This window comes from Columba livia, chromosome 2 (assembly GCF_036013475.1).
Source record: "Columba livia isolate bColLiv1 breed racing homer chromosome 2, bColLiv1.pat.W.v2, whole genome shotgun sequence".
NCBI classification, from domain to species: domain Eukaryota; kingdom Metazoa; phylum Chordata; class Aves; order Columbiformes; family Columbidae; genus Columba; species Columba livia.
In genome coordinates, this window is record NC_088603.1 from 61,119,758 (window position 1) to 61,144,656 (window position 24,899).

Consider the following 24,899-nt stretch of genomic DNA (forward strand, 5'->3'; position numbering starts at 1 on the left):
AAATAGAATCCCACCCTTTCTTCTGCCTAAAAATAGTAAATGTTTTATTCAGGGACTGAATATACCTCTGGCTTCATCCCTGCTGGTAAACTAAAACAGGTTAGGCCACTTTTGCCATCCATACTGTTCAACTGTCAGCAGGTTGCAGAGTCACTTGGGCCCACACCACCAGCATTGCCCCATATTGACAGTTCACATAAACCAAGTTCAACCAGAATTACTAATGGTAATGACTAGTAACATATCGCACAGGTTGCTGTATGTTTAAAACTGCTGCTGAATCACAATGTCATAGTTTTCATGTCAGAATCAATATTCCAGTTGTATGCACAACATGAAAGAAATAGCAACCGTGGTTACCAGCATACATCTAATGCTATGCGTGGCAGACTTAAGAAAGGGTTTCTTTTCCATTTACAATTTTAGAAGTAATGCCATAAAGGATCCTCAGACTCTGACGTGGTTTAATTCATAAAATTAGTGTGTCAAAATTAGAAGGGACCTCCCATGAGCTGATACTCACATTCCTCAAAATACCATCAATCACGAATTTAGGTTTCCAGCCTTTCTTTTAAAGGATAATAGTTGAGAAAACATGAACCAAGACTTCTATAACACCTTTTTACTTCTGTGGTTCATATTAGATAAGTATTATTCCAGCAGCAAAATCAAAACAAAAATATGCCAAATGACTTGGTCAATTCACATAGCAAGGCGGGATTCCTAATTGTCAGTGGCTGCATCACATACCTACAATACACAGAGTTCTTGGGTGACACTTGGGCATCAGCTGTTGGCTGACTAGTTCTATTATAGTAATGACACTAGCAGGTGGTGCTGCTGGTTCAATAAATAACTGTTACATCTGATCATCCAGGCATCATTCATGTTGCCCTTGGAGTTAAAATAACCAAATTCAGTCACACAAGTCAGAAAAGGCTTATTATTTTCCTATCCTGAACAAGCATGGGTTAACTTCCTCTCTTCCACCCTCAACAAAAAATAACAAGCCCCAAACAAACTGCTATTTGTACTTTCAAAATGACATGAGACATCATTATGTTAAAACAATAATGTCTTTTTTTTTAATTTAAAACACAAACAAAAAAACAGATAACGTAACATGGACAACAGCACATGGTTGCTGCATCACAGGCAGGTTGTCCAGTCCAGTTTAAGAGGAATCCTCAACATTTCACCCTTAGCTTTGCAAAATACTCAATAACGCAACCACGTTCGTGAATGGGACAGGACACACTAACAAGTTTCACAGGTAGAACCTTGATTTGCCAAGCCAAGGTGATGCCACAGTACTAAAAATAACAAAAGGTTACAGGATGCTACAAGAATAACATAACCTATAACTTAATAAAACCTGATGGATATCAGTAGTGCCAAAAATACTTACCAGTTCATAGTTGCTTGGCAAAAGGCAGGGTGTCACCACCTGGAATAAAAAATAATAATAAAATAAGGAAAAAAATATACTTCTTTTGGAGATAACCCAAAGTCATTGATTGAGCTCCCTCAAATACTGTGAAATCCAGAGTCAAAGGGGCACCAACCAGATCAGGTGCAGAATCTGTGTGTCCAAAGTTGCTCTTGGCTGCATTACTTTCTCTCATCTCCCTTAAGAGTTAGCATTAGCTCAATGCTAACCTTGTGCCCTGCTCACATGAAGTAATCAGTGAAACAGGTTGAAGAGTAATACCTTTGCCTCAGGAAAACATGGAGGGCTTTCTCCCCCCTCCATCCTTCGCAGCATTCTTCTAATATCACCTCAGTTTCAGTTCATAAGTAAGTATCCTGCTTTTCAAGTAATCTAGAACTTCAGCAGTCACCAACACCTTATGCTTGCTCTGGATTTTTTTATGGGGTGTGTGCTGAGCACAGCAAGCAGAACAGCTATTCTGTGGACTCACAGAATTTCAGAGGCTTGGCTCCAAGTTAAAACACTTCTGTGGAGAACACGTTCTTTATACGTCACACCAAAAAAAAAAAAAACCCAAACAACCTTGTTCGAATACTTAAAAACCAAAAAGCAAGCCAGGAAAAGCATGGCTAACTCATATTACGTGATAATCCAGGGACAACCAAGTGTTAGCTTCTCTCTATAGTCCCACACATCAGGCACTCTCAGACCTCATACAGTCAAAAGACTGTGGTTCATCAATGTGGGCCACTCAGCTGAGCTTCGGTAACAGTCATGACAAATGCTCACTTTAACAAGCACCTTGAGTTTAATCCCAGTGAATACTGTTTCAGTTCACATGTTCACCTTCACTATTACAGCTCTCTAGGACAGGCTCACCTCTTGGCCAGCAGAGTGGAGCTAGAAACTCTTTAGCAACACCTGGACTATAAAGGTGGCATTTTCTCGCAGGAACTGCTGGTGAGCTGCCCTACTAGCTCTCAAGTTATGGTGTACATTGTGGATTACGGAGCAGAAGGAGCCTGATGTGTCATTTATAATCCTTAGAGTAATAAAAAGAAGATGCAATCCATACAACAGAGCAAGCTGCAAGAACAAAAGAAACATCAGTCCTGTAAGTACAACAGACAAGAAGAGACAGACCTGACTACACTGAGACAACCCGGTCCACTCCCAACTCTCCGGAACAGCTTTTAACCACTAGCATGGAAGGGATGGCATTTGCCTCCATATCTCCTTGTGGAAAAGATACATCTCTGATCCTCAATGCTTTTTTAAGTCACAAAATACTTATAGAGAGAAAAAAGAAAAAGCAGCTAACTGATTTTCAACTCCCAGCCTCCTCATGATCTCTCTGTTAGCCCTAAAGAAAACAGGACAGATAGGAACAACAGGATGACCATGAGCCAGCACTGTGCCCTTGTGGCCAGGAAGGCCAATGGCATCCTGGGGTGTATTAGAAGGGGGGTGGTTAGTAGATCGAGAGAGGTCCTCCTTCCCCTCTACTCCGCCCTGGTGAGACCACATCTGGAATATTGTGTCCAGTTCTGGGCCCCTCAGTTCAAGAAGGACAGGGAACTGCTGGAGAGGGTCCAGCGTAGGGCAACCAAGATGATTAAGGGAGTGGAGCACCTCCCTTATGAAGAAAGGCTGAGGGAGGTCTCTTTAGTTTGGAGAAGAGGAGACTGAGGGGTGACCTTATTAATGTTTATAAATATATGAAGGGTGAGTGCCACGAGGACGGAGCCAGGCTCTTCGCGGTGGGAAATAATGATAGGACAAGGGGTAATGGGATCAAGCTGGAACACAAGAGGTTCCATTTAAATTTGAGAAGAAACTTCTCAGTGAGGGTGACAGAGCACTGGAACAGGCTGCCCAGGAGGGTTGTGGAGTCTCCTTCTCTGCAGACATTCAAAACCCGCCTGGACATGTTCCTGTGCGACCTCACCTAGGCGTTCCTGCTCCAGCAGGGGGATTGGACTAGATGATCTTTTGAGGTCCCTTCCAATCCCAAACATACTGTGATACTGTGAAACAACCTTACTGAACACGCAGAAGATGTTAAATAACCTGTCATGATAGCACTCCATTGCTGAAAGCAAAGACATCAGCTGCCTCTGTGACCTCTTGCCTGACACAGCATTTAAAACTTCATACACCACCTTTAATTACAACCACAAATTCTCCTTTCAAGCCAAAGTGGCAAACCACCAGGCAGAGCAGTCTGTGGCAGGAAGAACTGAAGCCCTGTGCACCCTGCACCATCACCAGGAGGAGCAAACACTGCATCTATGGATAAAAGACTGTCCACAGTCGTCCTGACCATGTGATTACCTGGTACTTATTATAAGCACTAAAAATCAGTTTTTGCTAGTATACTCATTAGCAACACCTAAGGTTAAAAATGGAGAAAAACTGAAATTTCAACACTTTTCTCTCACTGCCTATAACAGGAAGAAGAGAGAGAACTAATGGAAACCCCAACAGAGTTTGCAGGCTGGCTGGGTAGCGCAGTAGAAAACCAAAGATGAACTAGTATCATATGCTTGCATAATTAATAACACAGAGACTCCATCTTCTCTGGGTTTTCTGTCTTTTGCACTTTCTTTTTACTAAGATCAACAGCTGCATTAGATGGTACTGTTCTAGGACCAACAAAGAGTTATATAATACCCTTTCTGGTGTACACAGCAATCCCTTCAACCTTGCCCACTGCCACTTATCACTATGCTGCACTGTCACTAAACTGCACAGCACTCAAAATGCATCACAAAGCCAAATACTTGGATGCACTGCTACTGTTTTCATGCTACAAAACTCAATGTAAGGCACACTGAATCACTCAAAGTGCACTGATTCTTTTTTCCTCTGACTCCTTATACACAAATAGCTTATTTCTTCCCAGATGAATCAAAACAGTGAAGACCTCTACATATCCCAATTTCAGTTCTCATGAGCAGTTGCAGAAAATTCTTCCACTATTAATGCAGACACAAGTTATAAGCAAAAGAGCTGACGTGTTCACAGATAACAGAGAGGCTATCACGAGGTTCAGACAACGTAAGCTGGGGATATGTGAGTAGCTCCAACTCTTTTTCCTGGTTTGCAAAGGTCTGAGATGTCTTAAAAGAAATCAGCATTTAGAGAAAAAGTATAGAGCTGGAAAGCAAGATTGCAAGACCAATCCAGTATCAATGCAGAGAAAATAGAGTATAAATGTCTAATTTCATTGGTTTAAAAAATTGCACTCACTGTTTACCAACTGCACAAAACAAACTTCAGAAGGATTTTTCTGATCTTCCAACTGCAGCTACAGCTCGTCTCAAAAAAGACATTTGCAATCACTTGTTTTTTCAGCTTTCGATAGTGTCTTTATTCTTGTAAGAGAGATAGTGGATATGCATTAGTGTAAAATCTCATAATTACACACAACTAAGGTGCATTTAGCTTCTGCACTTTCATGTATTAACAAGTAATACCAGGATACAGGAATGCTTTGCCTGATTTTCAAAAATAGTTACCTTCTCAAGTGCCTGGCACATATACACACACAGATACAGACACATCGATCTACCCACAAATAACCAAACAATTATTTGAAAGGCAAACTACCTGTTCTTGCATACACAGTTAATATGGAAACACTTTCCTGGTGTGGTACGTCCTGAATTGAGCCTTAGTTTGAAGAAGTCCCATATTGACAGAAAAAGATTTAAAATAATTGCTTCGTTGAAGAAATCTGACTTCCATGAATCTGTGGGTAATTTTCCTTCATGAGACTGTAACATCACTCACATGAGTTAATGAGTAACCGACCAACACGAGATAAACGTTAACTCAAACAAGAAAAAATGTCAACAAATGGCAGGATATCTGGCACGAACGAAATAAAATCTGTCCCCACTTGGTGTAACAGAGACACCACAGTGCCCCCCACTGTTGCACAACAGATCATTTGCTGGGATATCCAGTATTTACATTTTATTGTTTTTTTCAGTCCCAGATGCATCTTTCTTTTTCATCTTCCTTACTTTTCATGTTTGTTTTGCAAGAAATAGGTGATCTTTCAGAGGAAGAACCATCTTCAAAGAATTAGAAGTTATTACCAAAGGTGCATTTCAAAGGTCAAATCTCAAATACTACCACATGACTTTTGGAAAAGCAATTTAACCATTTGACTATAATTTATCACCTTCTTCAAGCTCCAGTCTTATACCAAGCAAGAAATGCTGGCATGCCTGCCATAGGTTATGTGTAACATAAAGGACATGCAGGGGAAGGAATTGTAATCAAATATATGCATGGCCTGCTTAAAAATCTGTTCATTCTAGTTCACTACTACGCAAATGGATAAAAGGAGCATCAAAATGTGGCCACTGACATCTTCCAAATAACGTACAGTTACAGTGATGTTAGGAGACCTTACGACTGTTGCAGAAATAACTGTCAGGAGCCCAAATGGCAAGCTCATGGAAATGTTTAATATGCGTCTATGTATATACACACATACTTTAAGCGCACACACTTATCTATTTATTTAAATATACAGCTTTGGAGTTAAGTCTGGAAAACAAAAGAAATTTCTCTGCTTAGTTTTCTTCTTTTGACACACCTGTTAGTTATCATCCCCCTCCTCCAACCCACCCCCCAAAACACTCAAATCATAAAATCCCTTACTCACATGTTACAACTTGTAACATGACAAAATTTTAAAAATAAATCCAAATTCTAAAATAAAAAGGGACATTATTGGGATATTAACTTGTGATTAAAGAGTTACAATAGCAGTACCCCTTCTTTTTTTTTTTTTTTTTTTTTTCAATAGAAATCTCCAGTTGTGTGATAGTAGTACTTAACTCAGACTTTTGTCCTGGAGATAGCAAGCATCCTAGCACTTCATGCCAGACAGATCAGCTATAAAGCATGCCCCAAACCCTCTTCAAATTAAGCATTTATCAGCTTCAGTACTTTTTGTTTGCTGAAATAATGCTAACACTACATTACCCACCTCATCAAGGTGTAAAGAGGATCAGCCAAAGCTTGAGAAACTCTCCATGAATTTATTGGAAAAAACAGAGCACTGTAACATCTAAGCCATGTTCCTAAAGTCCTGACCCCTGCGCAACTCCATTGTTTCTATTTAGGATTATGACTTATGAAATAAATTCTGAAATTAGCCCTTGAAATGGAAATTTACATACCTTCAGGAGGGATTTCAAAATATAGCACATTTATAAATATACAAACCCCTGTTTCCCAAGACAAAGCAACAAAGCTGTTCCAAATGAAATCACCGAAGGAAAAAAAAACTTTCACAAGTAACTAGGAATGCAGTTATCCCAAGATACAGAAAAGTATTGTTCACATATCTATGCCATCTCAAAGTCTGGCTTTCTTCCATGTTGTGATATTTGATCTTGCAAAGTCACAGTCCTCACTTCCATCATGAAAGCTGTTCTCCAACTCTCTGAATAACACAGTGCCAGACATTTGCTACATATGTTATTTGGAAAAAAAGATAAAATAGAAGAATCTCTTTAAAACTCGAATGAAACAGAAGATTCCACAAATCAAAAATGGATGAGTTTCTACTGATAATTGTAAACCAGTAACCAGAGATTAAGTCTTCTGCTTTATCAGATCACTGGATTTGCTCCAAAAGAGTTCAGAAGCAAAGGACAAGAAACTTAGTCAGAAATTGGGTGTAGCTAACAGGGGTTAAACCAGGCAGCAGATGCCAAAATCCTAAAACTAGATTTTTTTTTTTTTTTTTTTTTTTTTTTACTGGACTTCACACAAGGCCTCTGCACTGTGGTTTAGTTTGCCAATCTGAACTGTAAATGGAGTGCTAGCTACTGTCCCTCTTGAGTTACTATGTTTAACCACAGATTTATAAATTAGGTTGAAATTAGCTGATGCTAAATGAGTGCAAAAACATAGTATCTTTGCTCAAAATGTCTCATTTTGCTTCTTCTTTAAAGAACAGTTTAAAAAAATTCTAATTTTGGCAATTGTGCACATCTTTGAGACTTCTGCTTTCTTTGTATCAAATCTGACTTCTGCAAGCTTCATTAGGCATACATTCCTCAGGGAACTACGTTAATTCTTTCAGGACTCCAAGTCTATTTATTTTGGTGTAATCCTCATGAGAAAACAGGCTTCATTTGCAAAGTCAAACAAATCTTGCAACACTACCAGACAGGGAAGGCCCTAGCAGGCAACGAGGATACAGTTCCCCAGACATTTTCCTTTACCAAAAGAACAAACTGCCAAAAATGGATTGGATTTTCTTGAGCAGAAACAAGCTGAGCACCAGGGCTGCTGTACCTTAGAATTTTTGACCTTTAACATATTGGTGTGATTTATCAGTTTCAGTCTGCTTCCAGGATCTGAGCAACGATGATAAGAGTTACAGGCATTGTGGTTCCTGTGGTCACAAATGGCACCACACAGCCAGCAGTATCAGAAGTTTTAGGAGGAGGAGACAGGAGCTTTGTCACAACAAATTGCAGAGGTCACTGCTCAGACCACAGGTTTCACTGTTTCCAGTGTACCTCTACCAGCTGGGACAGAGAGATGTCCATTAAATGAAAGTATTAAAGACAACAAGATAACATAAAAGCAATATTTAAACAATATAATTAGGTTAAAATCGGGGGAAGGATATTTTTCATAATACATATTACAGAGAAGAGAGAAACGTGATAGACAAGTAGAGCTCCAGAAGACAACAACGCCAGTCTTTTCTAGTCAACATCACAGAAGGATATGAAGGCAGAAGTCACCTTGATGGTAAAGTAATGAGTTTCGGGCTTTTTTGTTTGTTTTGAGTTTTTTTTGTTTATTTACCTAGAGTGGAAAATCTGCAAGATGGTTCTCTGCATCTCACCAAGGCCAGTTTAAAGCCTACAGCACTTAGCACAGGACTGTTTTCACCCTGTGACAGAAGGTCTGTAAGAGTCATCGCAAAGAAGCACAGTGACCTCTCCAGCCCAAAGTTTACATAAATCCTTCAGAACAACTGTTGGAGTACACTCATCTGTAAGACAAAAGAGGCCAAAGTAGCCCAAAGGGTTAAGGAACCAAGGAGGAATCTTCCACTTTCCCACCAGAATATATTCTCATGTTGTAAAGAAAGGGTCCCTCTAGAAGGCCCCAGTTTGTCCATTTTTGAGATTGAGAGCACTTTGCTGAAGGCCAACATGAAGACACTGAAGCATCTGAATTTTATTACAGTATTTCTGACTTTCTTATATGACAATCCTGACTTTCATAGCTCTCTAGTCATTTTAACAAATTTCCCTCCTCTAAAAATATATTAAAGTCTTAAACATGCACATTCTAAATATTTCTTCAATTTTCCAGCTATTCAAAAAAAGAGACAACGCAACAAAAGGGTACAGAACGCTCTCTCTGTGACACACTTAAATACATATCTTTTATCATCAAAACTAGCTCTCCAAATAGACTGTTTTCACTAACGCTGAATTTCCTTTACTGTGCTTTAACTGTGGGAGGTATTTTAAATGTCTTCTTCAGCAAGACAGAACAAGACAAGTGAAGCAGCCTTTTAGAGATAATGACTAGCAAAATACTATGAAATGCTGTGTTATCACACAGAAGTAGTAAAAGCAAATTCTAGTGAAGCTCAGACATTTCAGCTTGCTGATAGAAAACAGTGAGGACTTCTTCTGGGACAGAGCTCATAACTTCCAAAACAAATAGTACTCACTCTCTTTCATTCTATGCTTTCAAAAAATTGTGGTTATTCATGATAATGTCTATATCTCAGTTCCCATTCTTCCATCAAGTCAGTAAGGCAATCTAAGGCTGGTGTGGCTCCAACTTTTTGAGAAGTCACATTGCAAAAGGGAACTCAATCATTTCCTAGGAGTATGCACTCTTCCTCAAAACCCCCAGCCAAAGCAAAACAGCATGATACAGCAAAGGGGCAAAATGTTATACATCATTGGGACACTATGCCTGCTACCCAGTTACAGCAGCTGTTGATGTTCAGAGTACCCTTCCAGATGCTGCTATTGCCTTTAGCTGTAACAGCAGACACAAAAGAAATGCCTCTAGCGCAAAGGCTAAGAGCATCATGTACAGTAAGAGTAAACAACTTTTAATAACAGTAACTCACAAAGAAAGGAGTAGTATATTATTGTAACCTACTTAATTCTCATTTACCAAAGCTGACTATGGCATGAGCTGCATAAGGTCACCTAAGGGAGAATTCCAAGCAGCAGCAATGTAAAAATGCATCATTTCCAGGTTCTTTGATCCCATTCTAAAAGGCTGACAAATGTGTTTCTACCTCTCTTAAACAAAAGATACATTAAATCTCACACACACTTGCCATGTATCTATAGGGAAAGGACCAGAGCTAGCCAGAAAACAACTGCACCAGTAAACACATCCTTCCTAAAAATCAGCCAAAACAAGAGAGGGCACTGGAGGAAAAAAATCCAACCAATCAACAAACCCAACTCTCCTAAAACACTCTAAGATTTTCCAGTTGAAAGTTCACATCTGTCATGAAAATGTAACCTACCCACATTATGGTGGTGAACAAAGAAAAGCAGAAATTGTTCTGTTTCCTTCCCTCACTAACATCATCTTATCTTCTTTTCCCTCTGCCAACAGCTAAATTTATTTTTAAAATAAAATCAGCAAGGAAACAAACAAACGTTGAAGTTGTACATGTACCAGCTGGGTCTTGCACAATATAGCAAGCTATCTGAAACAGTAAGTCTAAATGACAGTTCTTATCTAAGAACACTAGCATACTTTAAAATACTTTTTCATTTTTTGAAAGCCCCAGCAAATTAACTGCCAAATACAAAGCACTCCATCACAGCACTTCTGCTACTTAAACAATGCAAGGTTTATGCCCATAAAAAGCAATTTCAAGTCCTCATATCCCTCAATAACATACAGTTCTGGTTGAATCTGAAGGTTTACTCATTACACAGTTCATTACAGTGGTATTATATCTAACAGGGCACAAAATATTTTGTGAAGAGGAGGATCTGCAAAATACCGATTCTGGGTACAATCAGAAAAAACCTGAAGACCCCTTTGAGTGGTCAAATGTCAGTTACAAAACTCACACAGCAATCTTTCAGACTTCAACTGCAAACACTTTTATTCCAGCCCAGTGCTAGGCAGCACTGAAAGGGTTGCATGCACGGCATTGTAACATGCCAAACACCGCCTATGAAGAAAGAAATCCTTGAAGTCTTCAGCCTTTTGAGTGTGTTTGGATTTATTGATTACCACAAAAATGCATCAACCACAGAGGTTCGGTTCACACAGCTACCTCCTGGAAACAACATGACACAAGTTTTCATTTAAGTCCTTGATTCCCTCTGCCCAAAATCTGAGAGGATTAAGGAGAACCCACACTGACATTTAAAAATAATTAAAAAAAAAAAAAAAAATAAAATAAAAAGCACCTCACGTGGTGGCCTTGTTCATGTGTGTGTATGTTACAAAGCCAAACGCATATGAGAGAATGAACACGAGCAAGTATATCTGTCAGCCACTTGATGGGAACTATTAGACATCCTTTTAGGAATGTAAACTAAATTTCAGGAAGGTAAATGAAGCAACTGTCCATGTGACTTGCGTTGGAACTCTTGGCAAGGATGACAACCATACACAAAAGAAAGAAGGATCTTTTCTTCTTGTTCCAAAAACACAGAAAAGAAATTGTCATATGGCAGTGGAACATATGTTTCTCACATAAGTATCTGTCCCACTGGACTGCTGAGGGCCAATGATTGCCTTCATAGGGTAGAAGTACCTGCCTTCATGCCCATCCACTGCAAGAGCCTGAGCCCAGCCTCACAACCTTAAAAACACTACCCAAGTAAGCACTAGGTTTATTCACAAACCAGTCCAAGAAATACCCAAGTAACAAAATTCAACAGAGCCTTTTGAGAGCCAGAACAGATTGTGCTTTAAATCTCCAAACTGAAAATATCTGACCAATATTAGTTTCTCCACATATACATATAGATAGCTAGATAGGGAGTTCTTTACTTTCACAACACAAGTTGAACATGCAACCCAGGACCAAAATCAACCACCATTCCTTGCTAATTTTTTTTGCTGTGATTACTGTCACTCTCCCTTCTATAGTGCTGCTAGTCATGTTTGTTTACAGTAATTCAAGTTAAATTTTTGTTTATTTCTATGCATTTTTCTGTAATGATGTTTCTATTTCCTAGACTGTTAAAGAGACCAAGAAAGAAAAATATTAGGATATCACAAGGGACTATGGCAGTTGGAGGCAGTGGGGAGCCTTCTTTCAATCATCTTCAATCAGCAACAGCTTTAACAGTTCACAGAAAAAGGAAGATCAGCATCAAGGGAAGAATTATATTTTCTCACATAAAAATTCCTAAAAAAGGGAATCAGAAAAAACATGGCCTTTGAGAAATTAGCAGGACAAAGTGTCACATCAGAGTTTATGCCTTTTAGGATTAAAACAATTTTGTTGGCTTTATAAATGATAAAATGCTAGAAATACATTATGAATGTTATTTCTGTTAAAAAAGAAAACACTTCAGAATTTGAAATAAATTGTTTGATCTAACTTTACTGCATTCACATGGCACACTGCAGCTCAGGAACCTAGTCTAAACAAGGATTTTAGATTACTAATTAAAAAAAAAAAAAAAAAAAAAAAAAAACAAACCAAAAAACTTTGATTAGACCTGCACCCCCCTGAGATGTCTAAGATACCTTCTTGAAAGGTGAAGGAGGAGGTGGGCTGAATCAAACCCATATATAAGTTAAACTTACTGGAAGTGGAAAAAGCCATAGGATATTTGTTTCTTTGAAACATCATTTCAGACTAGCAAAGAATCAAACTGCATTATGTAAGAAAAATGTCTTTGGCTTAAGCATAGCAAAAATATCTTCCAGGTTGAATTAAGGATACATGCAATGTTTGCTAGGCAAAGGCATAAAGCTGGATCACACCCGATTCAGCAAAAGACTTCAGCAAATACTTAGGCTTACTGATTGTAAAATGTAAGCATTTCCTTGTAAACTTAATAAAATCAGTCAGTTCTCAAGAGGAGAATCAGCATACAAGAAAAAGGTCTAGAAAATATGATCAAGAGGCTCCCCCTCCCGCTTTTAGTCTTCCCACAGATCAGGAGACAAAAACTGGTTTTCAAATTCCCAGACTTCAAAGAAAAAAGTTTGGCCGGAGTCACGAGACTATGCCTTTCAGTGCCCCAGATGCACACCACATACCTAACTGACAGAGTCAAAACCAAAAGATGGACAAAATGGCATCCCAGGACAGAGAGTTAAGGGAAAACTTTGTGGGGGGACAAACAAGTATTCCTACATCATACACAGAGAGACATGCCCCAAGACAAAGCTACAAACCTAAGGGGACTCAACTGCCCAGGGCAAAAGCCAGACCAAAGCCATGGGGCGTTAGATATGCTGTAGCTTCCGAAACCTTAGGAAACACTGATTACATATGTACATCCAAACAAACAGCCATAAAGAAACATTTCCAAGTTAAACATGCATGAACTGAGGCCATACAAGGTAGTAATTATCTGAACGGACTGGGATTTGTACATTAAACCAAAATTCTTTCAGAATTCATTCTTATGAAGTTTTTCAGAGTGAAAATAAAAACTTATTTTAGAGAGCATTTTAAAATACAGTACATACAGTACATACATAAAAAGTACAGATGACTAAAGAACAAATAGTAGATTTTTTTTACAGTAAACTGAGATAGTATTATATGCTGCTATAACACAACAATTTGAAAGGCTGTCTTTAGTTCTAAATAAGCCTACTGCAAACTGAAGTATATTACAATAGCTTAATTTATACAAAGTCAATTACAAGTTTATGAGGGCAGAACAGGTATCTCTATAGTACAGTAAGTTAACAAAAACTGCTACCGCCCAAGCAGTGCAGCATTTTTAGGCCCTTGTTTCTATCAAAATGCAAAAAAGTATGGTTCATCAGGCCTCCGTGATGAGCAAGTGTATATGTCAGCAGGACAACACCTCACTACGAGTATGTACAGACAGAATACCAGAGAAGTCACATTACAGATGCAGCCATGTGTCTTTCTATGAACACATACCAAGTTTCTGAGGCTGAGAACAAGAGGGCTGTGATAGCTCAGCACTGCCATGGTACATCATGCCGATGGGTGCAGGAGAGGCCCACTGAGTACGCAGGCAAAACAGCTGCCTTCAGAGGTTGTACTGAAATGAAATGCTTCTACAGAAACCAGTGCACACTGAGATCTCTGACTAGCAGAGATGCAGCAGAGAGTTTCACAAATAGCTTACAGGAGTTCACACAGGACATGAGAGTTGAGGGACGTCTTCAGAGCAGATTCATCGACCAGACCCTTTGTGGCGCAGCCCACTCAGAGCTCTGTCTCCCAGGATGCGATTAGACAGCTTCAGTCCTGAGTAACCTCACTGCTTTTCATCTCAGCAAAAGCGCCTGGGAGACATGTTTACATATCCATTGCTCTCTGCGTGAAATACTGCTTCCTGACATCTGTTCTGAATTTGTGGATCTTTAATTTTCATTTACTCCTTCCTGCAGCCACATACCCACCCCCTACTTCAGGGCTAAATTGAAAACAGTAACCTGACAGAGAAGGATATATGTCTTAGGTTTTATATCCAGACTTCCACTATATTCACTTTTTTGTTTGTTTCTTTCCACATACAATTCCAAGAGAGTGAAGTTTGGACTTCTGGCACTTTTTTTTTTATTGCATTTTTGGGTAACTTTCTTTTACAGCTAATTCAATTTTCATGTTGGCATCTATCTGCACCATCCAGTGCAGGCATGTCAAATTCCTTTTCACCAGGGGCAACATCAGCCTCATGGTTGCCTTCAAAGGGCCAAATGTAATTTTAGGACTGCATAAATCGACTGATCTAGTGGATTTATACTACATAATTTTAATTTAAAATGTAACCATTATGTAATTGACACAGAATCATAGAACAGTTTGGGTTGGAAGGGACCTTCAAAGCTCATCTAGTCCAAACCCCCTGCAATAAGCAGGGACATCTTCAACTAGATCAGGTTGTTCAGAGCCCCATCCAGCATGACCTTGAATGTTTCCAGAGATGGGGCACCTATATAATGTAATGGCACTATAAATATATCTATATAAGGGCACTCAATGCAACAGCCTAAATCGGTGCAAGCTAACGTCTGCTTCTTTAATTTTCTTTTTGTAACTTCACATTTTCTTACAGTGGTGCCCTAAGTTTTGAAATATCATTAGGACGCTTGCCTGCATTTGTTATTTTGTACTCACTGTTACGTCAGGAGCAAGTAGAAAGCCCTCGCAGAACCGATTCACGGTTCATCCTACAAGGCAGCATTTGACAACCTGAACAACTCCAAAACGTGATTCTTCCTTCATTTGTACTTTATGATCAAATTCAGAGTCCACTTTATTTTCAGGTCTGCATAAAGTTTATTTCATGGATGATTTATGTAACAAGAAACATGTTTTTCATTTCCAAGCATAATAGTGTTATTGCCTTGACAACCTCTTGAAATCCTGCATTGTCATGTTGCCAGTTGAAGACCTGAGCTGCTGCTTTTACCTGAAAACATTTATGACATTATCTGTTTTGTTATGAGGCTTTATGGCTAGACTTGCATATAATATTGCTTTTATGAATGCTCATGACCCCAATAGTCTTTTGAGTGATGCTTTACTACCAAAATGACTACAGGATCTCCAAAGTGCAAGGTTCTTTGTTCTCATTCACTCCTTTTCTACATGACTGTCAGGTGACCAACTGCTTACACATTTGTCTTGGGTGAAGTTTAAATCATGCAAAAATAGTTACTCCCCATAGGCTGTGGACAATGTAGTTTTATAGAAGATGCAGGAAGTAAGACTTCTCTTGGTGGTAAAATGTATTCTAGGGTGAAGAGATACTTGTGGATAAGCTGGCATCCATGAAACACTTTCCACACACCGATCTGAATCGGTGCATACAATTACAGCTACAGGTATCCTTTAGGTTGCCTGCAACGTTCTTAGATGGTCTTAGTATATTCTCAGACCATCTTAAAAACCATCAGAATCATTCCTGTCTTAAACCAATAACCAGATGAATGAATACAGATGTCATCTTAGGCAATAAAGGCAAAACACAGATCTGAATCAGGATGAACAACGTAACAAGATCATCTCTTTTCAATTATTTAAAAGCTATAACATAAACCAGTATCTCAATGATAGTTACACTACTACAGATTTTTAGCACTCCATACATTAGTCTTTCGAATACTCAATACCCAAATGCCTGAGAGAATAAATAACCAGTTGAAATATAGTTTCCCATTTTTAACATATGGTACATGTATGAAATTGTCTCTAAAACAAGTTTAAAGAATTTCTCACAACAGCTTCCTGTATAATTTATAGAGTCATAGAATCATTTTGGTTGGAAGAGACTCTCCAGATCACTGAGTCCAACTGTTAACCTAATACTGTCACTAAAACATGTTCCCATCTACATGTCTTTTAAACATGTCCAGGGATGCTGATTCAACCACTTCCCTGGACAGACTGTTCCAATGCCTGACAACCCTTTCCATGAAGAATTTTTTCCTAATATCCAATCTGAACCTCTCCTGGCACAACTCGAGGCCATTTCCTCTTGTCGTATCACTGACTACTTGGGAGAACAGACCAACACCCTCCATGCTATAGTCTCCCTTCAGATAGTTGTAGACAATAAGGTCTCCTCTCAGTCTCCTTTTCTCCAGGCTAAACAGCCCCAGTTCCCTCAGCTGCTCCTCGTAACACTTTTGCTCCAGACCCTTCATCAGGTTCATTGCCCTTCTCTGAATTGGCTCCAGCACTTCAACGTGCTAAGTACAGTCAGATGATCAATTCCCTAGTTCTGCTGGCCACACTATTCCTGATACAAGCCAGGATGCTGTTGGCCTTTTTGACCACCTGGGCACACTGCTGACTCATATTCAGCTGGCTGTCAGTAAACACCCCCAGGTCCTTTTCAGCCAGGCAGCTTTCCTCTCACCCTTCCCTGAGCCTGTAATGCTGCCTGGGGTTGTTATGATCCAAGTGCAGCAGGACCCAGCACTCAGCTGTGTTGAACCTCATGCAATTGAACCTCAGCCCATTGATCCAGCTGGTCCAGATCCCTCTGTATGGCCTTCCTACCCTCCAGCAGATCAACTCTCCCACCCAGCTTGGTGTCATCTGCAAACTGAGGGTGCAGTCAATCCGCTCTCATCCACATCACTGATAAACATATTAACAGAACTGGCCCCAGTACTGATCCCTGGGAGCACCACTCATGACCGGCCGCCAACTGGATTTGACACAATTCACCACAGCTCTTTGGGACGGTCCACCCTGACAGTTTTTTACCCTGCAAAGAGTACACAGGTCCAAGCCACAAGCAGCCATTTTCTCCAGGAAAATGCTTATGTACCATTACTTCTGGAAACTCTACATCTGTGTAGCACCTACCTGAGCAAATCTGCAAGCTACCAACATTCTCAACAAACCAGAATCCTTCCTCATGGAGGCTGGTAGAATTCCATACTGCAATTGCTGTTTGGAGAACCAAAGCTACTGTGCAAAGAGGGATCAATAACCTCATTTGCTCTAATAAAAAGTACATCTTTCTAGTAAACTGTTTCCCTTCTACTTCTAGACCACCATTACTATAGTATTATTACTTATTATTATTATTGAATATATGTAGTTGATGAAAACTTTCAAAAGGCAGTATCTTTCTTGCAAACTTTACCACTGTGTGTACTTTATAATCTTATTTAATGAAAAAAAAAAATTCTGCATTTATTCAGCATACCACATAAGACAGCAATTTTCAAATGCACAAGCACCATTTTTCACTCGAAGTGGTGATGCTCAGCCAACTGTGTTTCCTCAAATGGTTTGACAAATCTCCAAGGCCTTCACTAAGCAGAGGTTTTTCTCTTGAATTTAGTTGCATTTCTTGGAAGCCCTGAAACAAACAAATCCTTGCACAACTGCAAGATCCATGGTCTCCAGAAGCTCAGTGCTCTAACTACAAAAAATGTTGTCTTCATAAATTGCAAGTACTAATCAAAAGTTTAAGTTAAAATCATGGAATAATATCCCATGAAGGTGGTGCTGCTAAAATAAAGCCCTCTAAGACTGCTAGATTTAGATTGCAACACTCTGTAAATGCCTTTGATTTACACAAACCTAGGGATCTGAGACCATGGAATTACTGATCCCACCTCATGTGAAAGGGACTCATGCTTTTAAAAGTAACAAAAATCTAGTAATGAAACTGAACTGGGTGAAAACTATTTACAGTACACACTGAAAATAAATTAATACTATGCTTATACTTTTCATAATCCAATGCCAAAAGTTTGCCTTTAGATCTCTGTTGCTGTAAAAATTTTATATATGTATATATAGATGATAGATATGTAGGGGTGTGTCTATACACACACATTCACACACACGTGTGTGTTTATACAGATATACATCTTATTCACTCCAATACATTTCTTCTTTTCTGCTATAACTGTGTGGTTTATATTTCCCCCATTTAACTTGCCGTTTTAAACTTGACACATGACCTCCCATAGGAGGAATGAGAAACTCAATCACTGATGCAGATATTTCGATTACATAGGCACCTGGTTTTTATTAATGGCAAGAACAATACCCCAGCAAAAAAATATAGTATTTTTTGACAGTTAGGCATCTGATTTAATAATCATCTTATTCTTAATTAGTTGGTACAGCTTTTGTAGTATCAATTTCAAACATGTGGATCAGCAGTAAGAAGGGAGACAAGTAAATATGCTTACCTTTTCTTCGCATTTCCTGTGGCAGGCATACTTGCAAACTAAAACAAAAGCAAATAAAATATATGAGTACAAGAGCGAGTGGATTCTCCCCTACATTTCTTTACATCAGCTTTCTGCTAGAGATCTTGCCAAACTCAAGTCTGTACATACATAAGTATTTACATACCTCAAAACAAACTAACTAAAAAGAAATACATGTAGTTTTTACACATTCCTGAAAGATTTATTAATTACAGCAATGTTATCAGATTTGCGCATTCCACCAGCTTATGATAACGTATGTTCGGTTAAACTTCCTGGACTGATTATCTCGGCACCTCCCTTTACAGCTTCACATGCACTAGAAGTGTTACCATCTAAATAATATGGACAGCAAGATCAAATTCTTCCCATTTTAAACTGCGAATTTTAGTCATATCAGCAGTTCCAGAAGCCTAAGAAAAGCAGGGTGACTTCAAACTCACAAGCAATCATGACTGTTCAGACTTTAACGTCTGATTGTGAAACGCAGTTTACACAGTGTTGCAAACATTACTTCCAAGAGGCAAGCACTTGATTTCTTTTAAATTCTGATAACGTAAGAGTAGGAAAGGATGAATCATACTAGCAAGTTTAGATTCAGAAAACAGCACTCAAAAAGTAGCCAGATGAACAGCAATGTAACTATGATGCAACAGCATAACAGCTAGAATCTTCAAAATCAGTAAACTGCAGAATACCATAGACATTTAGCTGAAAGATTAACTGGGGCCTAACCTCAGGCCACTGAAGATGAAAGCCAAGCTCTTTTCACAGGGCTTCCACTAAGATATTCTACAGCCTGACACAACTGGAAATATACAACTGCCAAGATGTGATGTCAGCAAATAAATGACCATACCCATTTCAGATTCAAGGGCACTGACTGCTAAATAAAAAAACCTCATGCTCCAGTCACTTCTCAGGGAAAAAAAAGGTAAGGCTTACTGGCCCATTTTCTTATGCAATCTTGTAGGTGCTGGGTTCTTATTTTCCCCAGGTATAAATTAGGAGTGTGTTCTTTGCTCATAGTACTTAATGGGATCAAGATTCTTTGTTCTAAAAATTTATTAGTGTTCACACAAATACACTGCTTAACTATCAGCACTGATAACAATCAATAACCACATACTTACAAATGCTATCAACCTTAAAGGGAAGATGGCCTTTAATCCACAAGGAAAAGCTTAATTTTCTTGTGTGACAGTATGGGGGATGACTAAATTAATCGATTTAATGCACCAAAAGTGCATATTTAGTACAATTCGTATTTTAAATCAGCATGATTAGCTTTGACGTTGCAAAAGGCTAACAGATGCTCTAAAAATATGCATGCATACTGTTTCTTCTACAACCTGAGTTCTCCTGCAAAATGGTGAAGAAAAAAAAGGAGATTAAAGAGAGACAATCAGAAGAAGTAAAGAATAAAACAGTAGATCTGTCCTGACACTACAGACAAGGTTCTCATCTTCTTTACTGATGCTTAAGCCTAGATTTCTAGGGGGCAAGATGAAATACAAAACTAGATTTCTTTCCATGACAACTTTCACAATTTTGCTACTGGCTCATGCAAAACCAAATCATAAATGCTACCAACAATACACAAAATCTTTATTAAATATGTATGTAACAGTAAATGCAGCCATTACATTTTTTCAGTTTCCATGTACATGAAAAGTCAGAGTGTGCGGCTGTTGTGTAACACAGCAGTGAACTCAGATGTGAATTTAGCCTGGATAGCAACAAGATGACTGAGTCTCTCAGCAATATCCCATTGAAACTCGTAAGTAACACAGAAATATAGTGTACAAACTCCATGCATAATTGAAGGGAGAACACTTTGCAAACAAAGCATTGCTATATTTATGCGATTCAAAGGAAACAAAGACTATAAAAGCCTTGAGAGGTAAACAGCCAAATAAACACCAGGCAAAGCTCTCTGAAACAAACTGTGTATTTTTCCAGGTATTTAAATCTGTAACATTCTGAGGACAGAGATCTGATTCATTCATGTAGACAGACTCACTCCTCCTCAGCATCCAGAAATACTATTCATATCTAAATCCAGCACGGACATGGATTAGACTAAGTTAAATCTTTACCTTCTCTCCCTCAGTCTAATAAACCTGATTATGATAGTAAAACTGGATAGAAATAAGCACTCTGAAATGAGATCTCTGACTGCCCAGATGCTGGGAGCAAAGCATTCCTTTGTGCTCAGAAGCAGAAAGGAGATTCTCCACCTTCCCTCCTGCTCATTGCATACATTGCTCCCAAAAGGCACACCAGTTACATCCCAACAACAGAAATGGATCCCCAAGCTAACAGATCCAACCAACAATCCCTTTTCTGGCAGGTCTGAATTTCACTATTATACCAAATCTCTGCCTTTAACAACAAAAGTTATAATGACTGAGTCTATTTTGATGGGCTGTTCTTGGCATTTACCACAGGCTCCAGTGTTCAAAGCATTTTGTGTAATCTACTGAGGTACAACAAACATCACAAGTTTTCATTTGCTGGTAATCTTTTTTTATGTATATGAAGATCTGCATATGTGTTTGTATAAACATTTACAAATATATATATATATATATGTGTGTGTGAGCATACACGTCCACAAATATATACATGCATATATACATATATACATGACTAAAGTCTTGTTTGTAGTAAACATACAACCATTTGCTAAAACCAATTGGAAAAAAAAAAATCAAAAAATAAAAAGGCTGTTAGCATAGAACATTTCTTAGGAATTAACAACTGATCGGAAGAAAGTACACCTTGGATCACTAACCAGAAGCCAATTATCAATCTCCAGATGATAACTCCTACCAACAATTTTATTGCTAGTGTAGTAGAGTCATGAGAATAAACTTCAGGGTTGGTTTTAAAGTACAGATAGAGTCAGTCAGAGTACTTTTAATCTAATTTGTCCTTCTGTTTCCTTGTCTCTTCTATTTATTTCTCCAGAAGGGAGGGGGAAAAAAATAGAAAAATGAAATATATATTTATACACACGTGGCAGGGGTGGAAGTATCAGCATCATTTAAAAGAAAGAGAGGTATCAAAGAAATGCCATGAATCAGGTATGAGGAAGCATGCAGGTGTGCAGAGAAAGAGTGAGTGTAATACGGGCCATGCTGCAGCAGCCACAACCTTCCAAATATCTGAGCACAGAAAAGTTAGTGGAGAGAAGCACCACTGCCTTTCCAGGCACTTCCGTTTACAAAGCAATACATACGGTTTTCTCCACTGTAGCTGCTAAAAACTGTTAACAGTGAGAGATCTCTTCACCAACACTAGCAAATTAACCACTCATGCACAGAAAAAAAAAAAAAAAAAAAAAAAATTGCTTAATATTTTGTTACTTAGAATTCATCCTGCCACAGCTAATGCTACTACCTCACAACTATCCTGCCTGGATGGATGAACCCCCTTCAGCCCAAGTCTGTTTTTGTCTCACTTCAAGCATTTACAGTGCTTGCAAAGAGATGGTCTACCTCAATCACCAGATTGCCAGAGATAACCATGTTTGAATATGCCAGCTGTTTTTATGGATTGTCTTGAATAGCAGAGAGAGGCACTTTCAGAAAATTTCGAAGGCTAAAAAAGGAGTATATTATACCACAATTGTGCAGCCAATGCTTTTTCAGTGCAGCAAACGTGCAATGCAAAAATATATGAAAAACTGAGCATACTCACAGGGCATCAAAATTAAAGAAAACACATGCAACTTACAGTTAAAAGATCTCAACAAGCAGCTTCTACTGAATGCTGGCATTCTTCATGCAAAACTCTACAAGCAAAATAGCACTCGGTTCTTTTCAGGACAGCTCAAGTGTATTCAAATTTAAAAATACGTATGAAACAGTCCAAAGGACTTAATCAGTGTCACACTCAGCAAGGCTACTTCAGTTCTTCAACTGAACAGCTGAATGTCTGCATCCCACACATCAGCTCTCGTCAAATACCAGACTTTCCAAATTTGTGTTTAAGGATTCTGGCATCAGTTCCAAGAACAACTGTCCCAAGCTGGCTGGCAATGAAATGGAGGCCAAGCCATATTTAGTCAATTTGCTACACTTCAAAACAGCTCCTAAACAATAGCCTTGAGAATCCATTTTTTGAAAAGGGAAAGAGAAAAAAAAAAGATGACATTTCTTTGCATCAAAATGAAGATGTGGTAATTCCTACAAGTTAACAATACTGATGCCAGGGTAAAGACAGAAAGATAAGCACAGTGAATCATATTTTTCAGAATTAAGCTCCAAGGTTTTTATGAAATTAAAGTCTACTTCTTAAATTCATGCATTTAAGATGCTATCTGAAAACCAGTAGCAATATATTTACAAAGTAAGAGGGCACTTCCGTAACAGAATAATTTATGGTTTACCAGGACAAAGAGCTTAAACTTTTATCTGTGTAGTAAGGGCTACTCATCTCGTCACATTTTAACATTTAATGGATATATGGTATGGTGATATATTCCATACAAACATCCTAACACTCTATAAATACAGTGAATATTAAAACATGACTAGTTTATAACGACAACCTCACACTTAACCAAAACTTTTATCAAGTGATTCTCCATGGTGGTTTTATATGTGTGCATTTTTAAATAACTCTATGCATGGCAAGGGTACAAGCAAGGTAATTCAGAAAAACTCTTGGGCTACAAACTTGCATATAAATAGAGAATCTAAGAGATGTAATCTAGTTTGAGAATTTACTAATCCCTAAGAAAGTTCCCTTACCCCAAAAGCATATACTACACAGCTCTTGATACTAATTTTTAACTTTCTGGTGACAAATAATAAATTAGAATACCAAATCACAGGCTCAGCTGCTTGAAAGATCCTTTCTTTCAGCATCTCCAATTCAGTTTCCCCAAAACAGACACATACTATTATAGCTATTTTTTGACAGTAATGGAAGAGTCCTGGATGTTCCACAACAAAATGTAATCTAAACCAAGCATATAAAAAGATTTGTGTAATCAAGACATTGTTTTTATAGTTCTCAATTCCAGTCTTCTCTCTTAATACCACAGAACAGTGGATGTCAGAGTATCTCAGGAATCTCAGCCATTTTAGTAGCTTGGCTAGTGATACCACTACTGAGAAACATCTCCCTCCTGCAGGAAATGTTTTGCCCAAATTCCCAGGTCTGTCATCGACTCTGAGTAAGAGATGTTTTCCTTTTTTTCAGAAATTAAATCAAGATGATTTAACAAATGCATAACAAGGCCGCCACGACAGAGTCTTCTCCAGGCCGAGCTTTATACAGAAAGACATCCATCACAAAACATCCCAAATGGAGAGAACTGTGCAACTTGCTGGCCGCTTCTATTTTGACAGAAGTTTATTAACATTGTGATCAGGTTATTAGAAAAATTCTCACAAACACATGCACACACACTTTTCTGCTGACCTGTTTCTACCAGTTCTGTAACAATTCTATTCAAGACCCACAATGAAAGCAGTATAAAATCCAGACACATGGAAATTACTAACTGCAGCATTAAAAACAACAGCATGCAGTTCTGAGTGGGCAAAGTGTCCTCTAGCTCGAAATATTAGGCTTTCACTGGAAATTTAAACACTTCCACTTGTGAGAAGTTATCAGAGTCACACACCAACAATGTTGCAAGTCACACTACAGCAACAACATCTGCTGGTGCATTTCCTGTGCCTCAAGCATCTTCCTAGATTTTATTTTGTTCTTTTTTCATAATCAGCCAGCCATTGTCTCTTCATCTAAGTACTGCTCCCAGCACTTCTTGACAGTGACTGCAGAGAGTGTTTTTGAAGATAAAGGCCAAAAGACAGTTATAGGAACTTTGTGCAAAGCTTCTGCATTTTTCATAATACTTGGGGTGGCTATACAGTACAGAGTGTAATGAATGAGCTTTCCTGCAGATTAAATACTCCACTTGCTGTTGCTAACAACTGATGTGGAGAGAAAAAATACTTTGGCACTACTGCTGTAATAGTATGTCTGATCTTTTCCTTTACTCCCACCTTCTTCTTATCTTGTAGGAAGAATCTTGACCAAGTGTTCCTTGGGGGTTCTTTGTTTGTTTGTTGGGATTTTTTGGTTGATTGGTTGGTTAGTTGGTGTTGGTTTGGGTTATTTCTTTTGTTTGGGTTTTCGTTTTGTTTGGGGGTTTTTTGTTAGTTTTGTGGGGGATTTTGTTTTGGTTGTGTCATTGTTCCCCCCTACCCCCTGTGGAATTTACAGTCTAACTTTATAATTTTAACTGCATCCTGAAAACTCCTGTGTGTGGTTTCTTTTTTGTTTTACTTTTCTTTTTGTTTGTTTAAATTTCCCATAGATGCTGTTACGAAGGCAGAACACTAGCACAGTGAAAATGTTTTCACTTTTTATAGAACACTCACACAGCATTTTTTCCTCATATTTTTAAGCTACACTTGCAATTAAACCTTAATCCAGATTGGAACCAATGGTTATTTTTTGACCTCCTCCTTCCGGCTGAACAGACAACGCTATGTTTCAACATTTCATCCACAAAAACATTTTAACCAGACCATAG

The 24,899-nt window shown here is 38.5% G+C and overlaps 1 protein-coding gene across 24 annotated transcripts in view; it reads right to left on the reverse strand.

Moving 5' to 3' along the window:
- The window catches only part of TNS3 (tensin 3), a 232,459-nt gene that overhangs the window by 139,114 nt on the left and 68,446 nt on the right, over positions 1–24,899 (reverse strand). For 22 of the 24 annotated variants that reach the window (XM_065052142.1, XM_065052139.1, XM_065052143.1 and 19 more), the window contains 2 exons: positions 18,320–18,357; positions 1,409–1,447 (listed from right to left, as the gene is read on the reverse strand). In XM_065052142.1, coding sequence (XP_064908214.1) covers positions 1,409–1,447; positions 18,320–18,357 — 77 coding nt within the window. Of the gene's footprint in view, positions 1–1,408; positions 1,448–18,319; positions 18,358–18,485; positions 18,533–22,081; positions 22,227–24,899 lie in introns of those variants that run through there. The other 2 variants (XM_065052145.1, XM_065052153.1) reach the window with 2 other exon arrangements.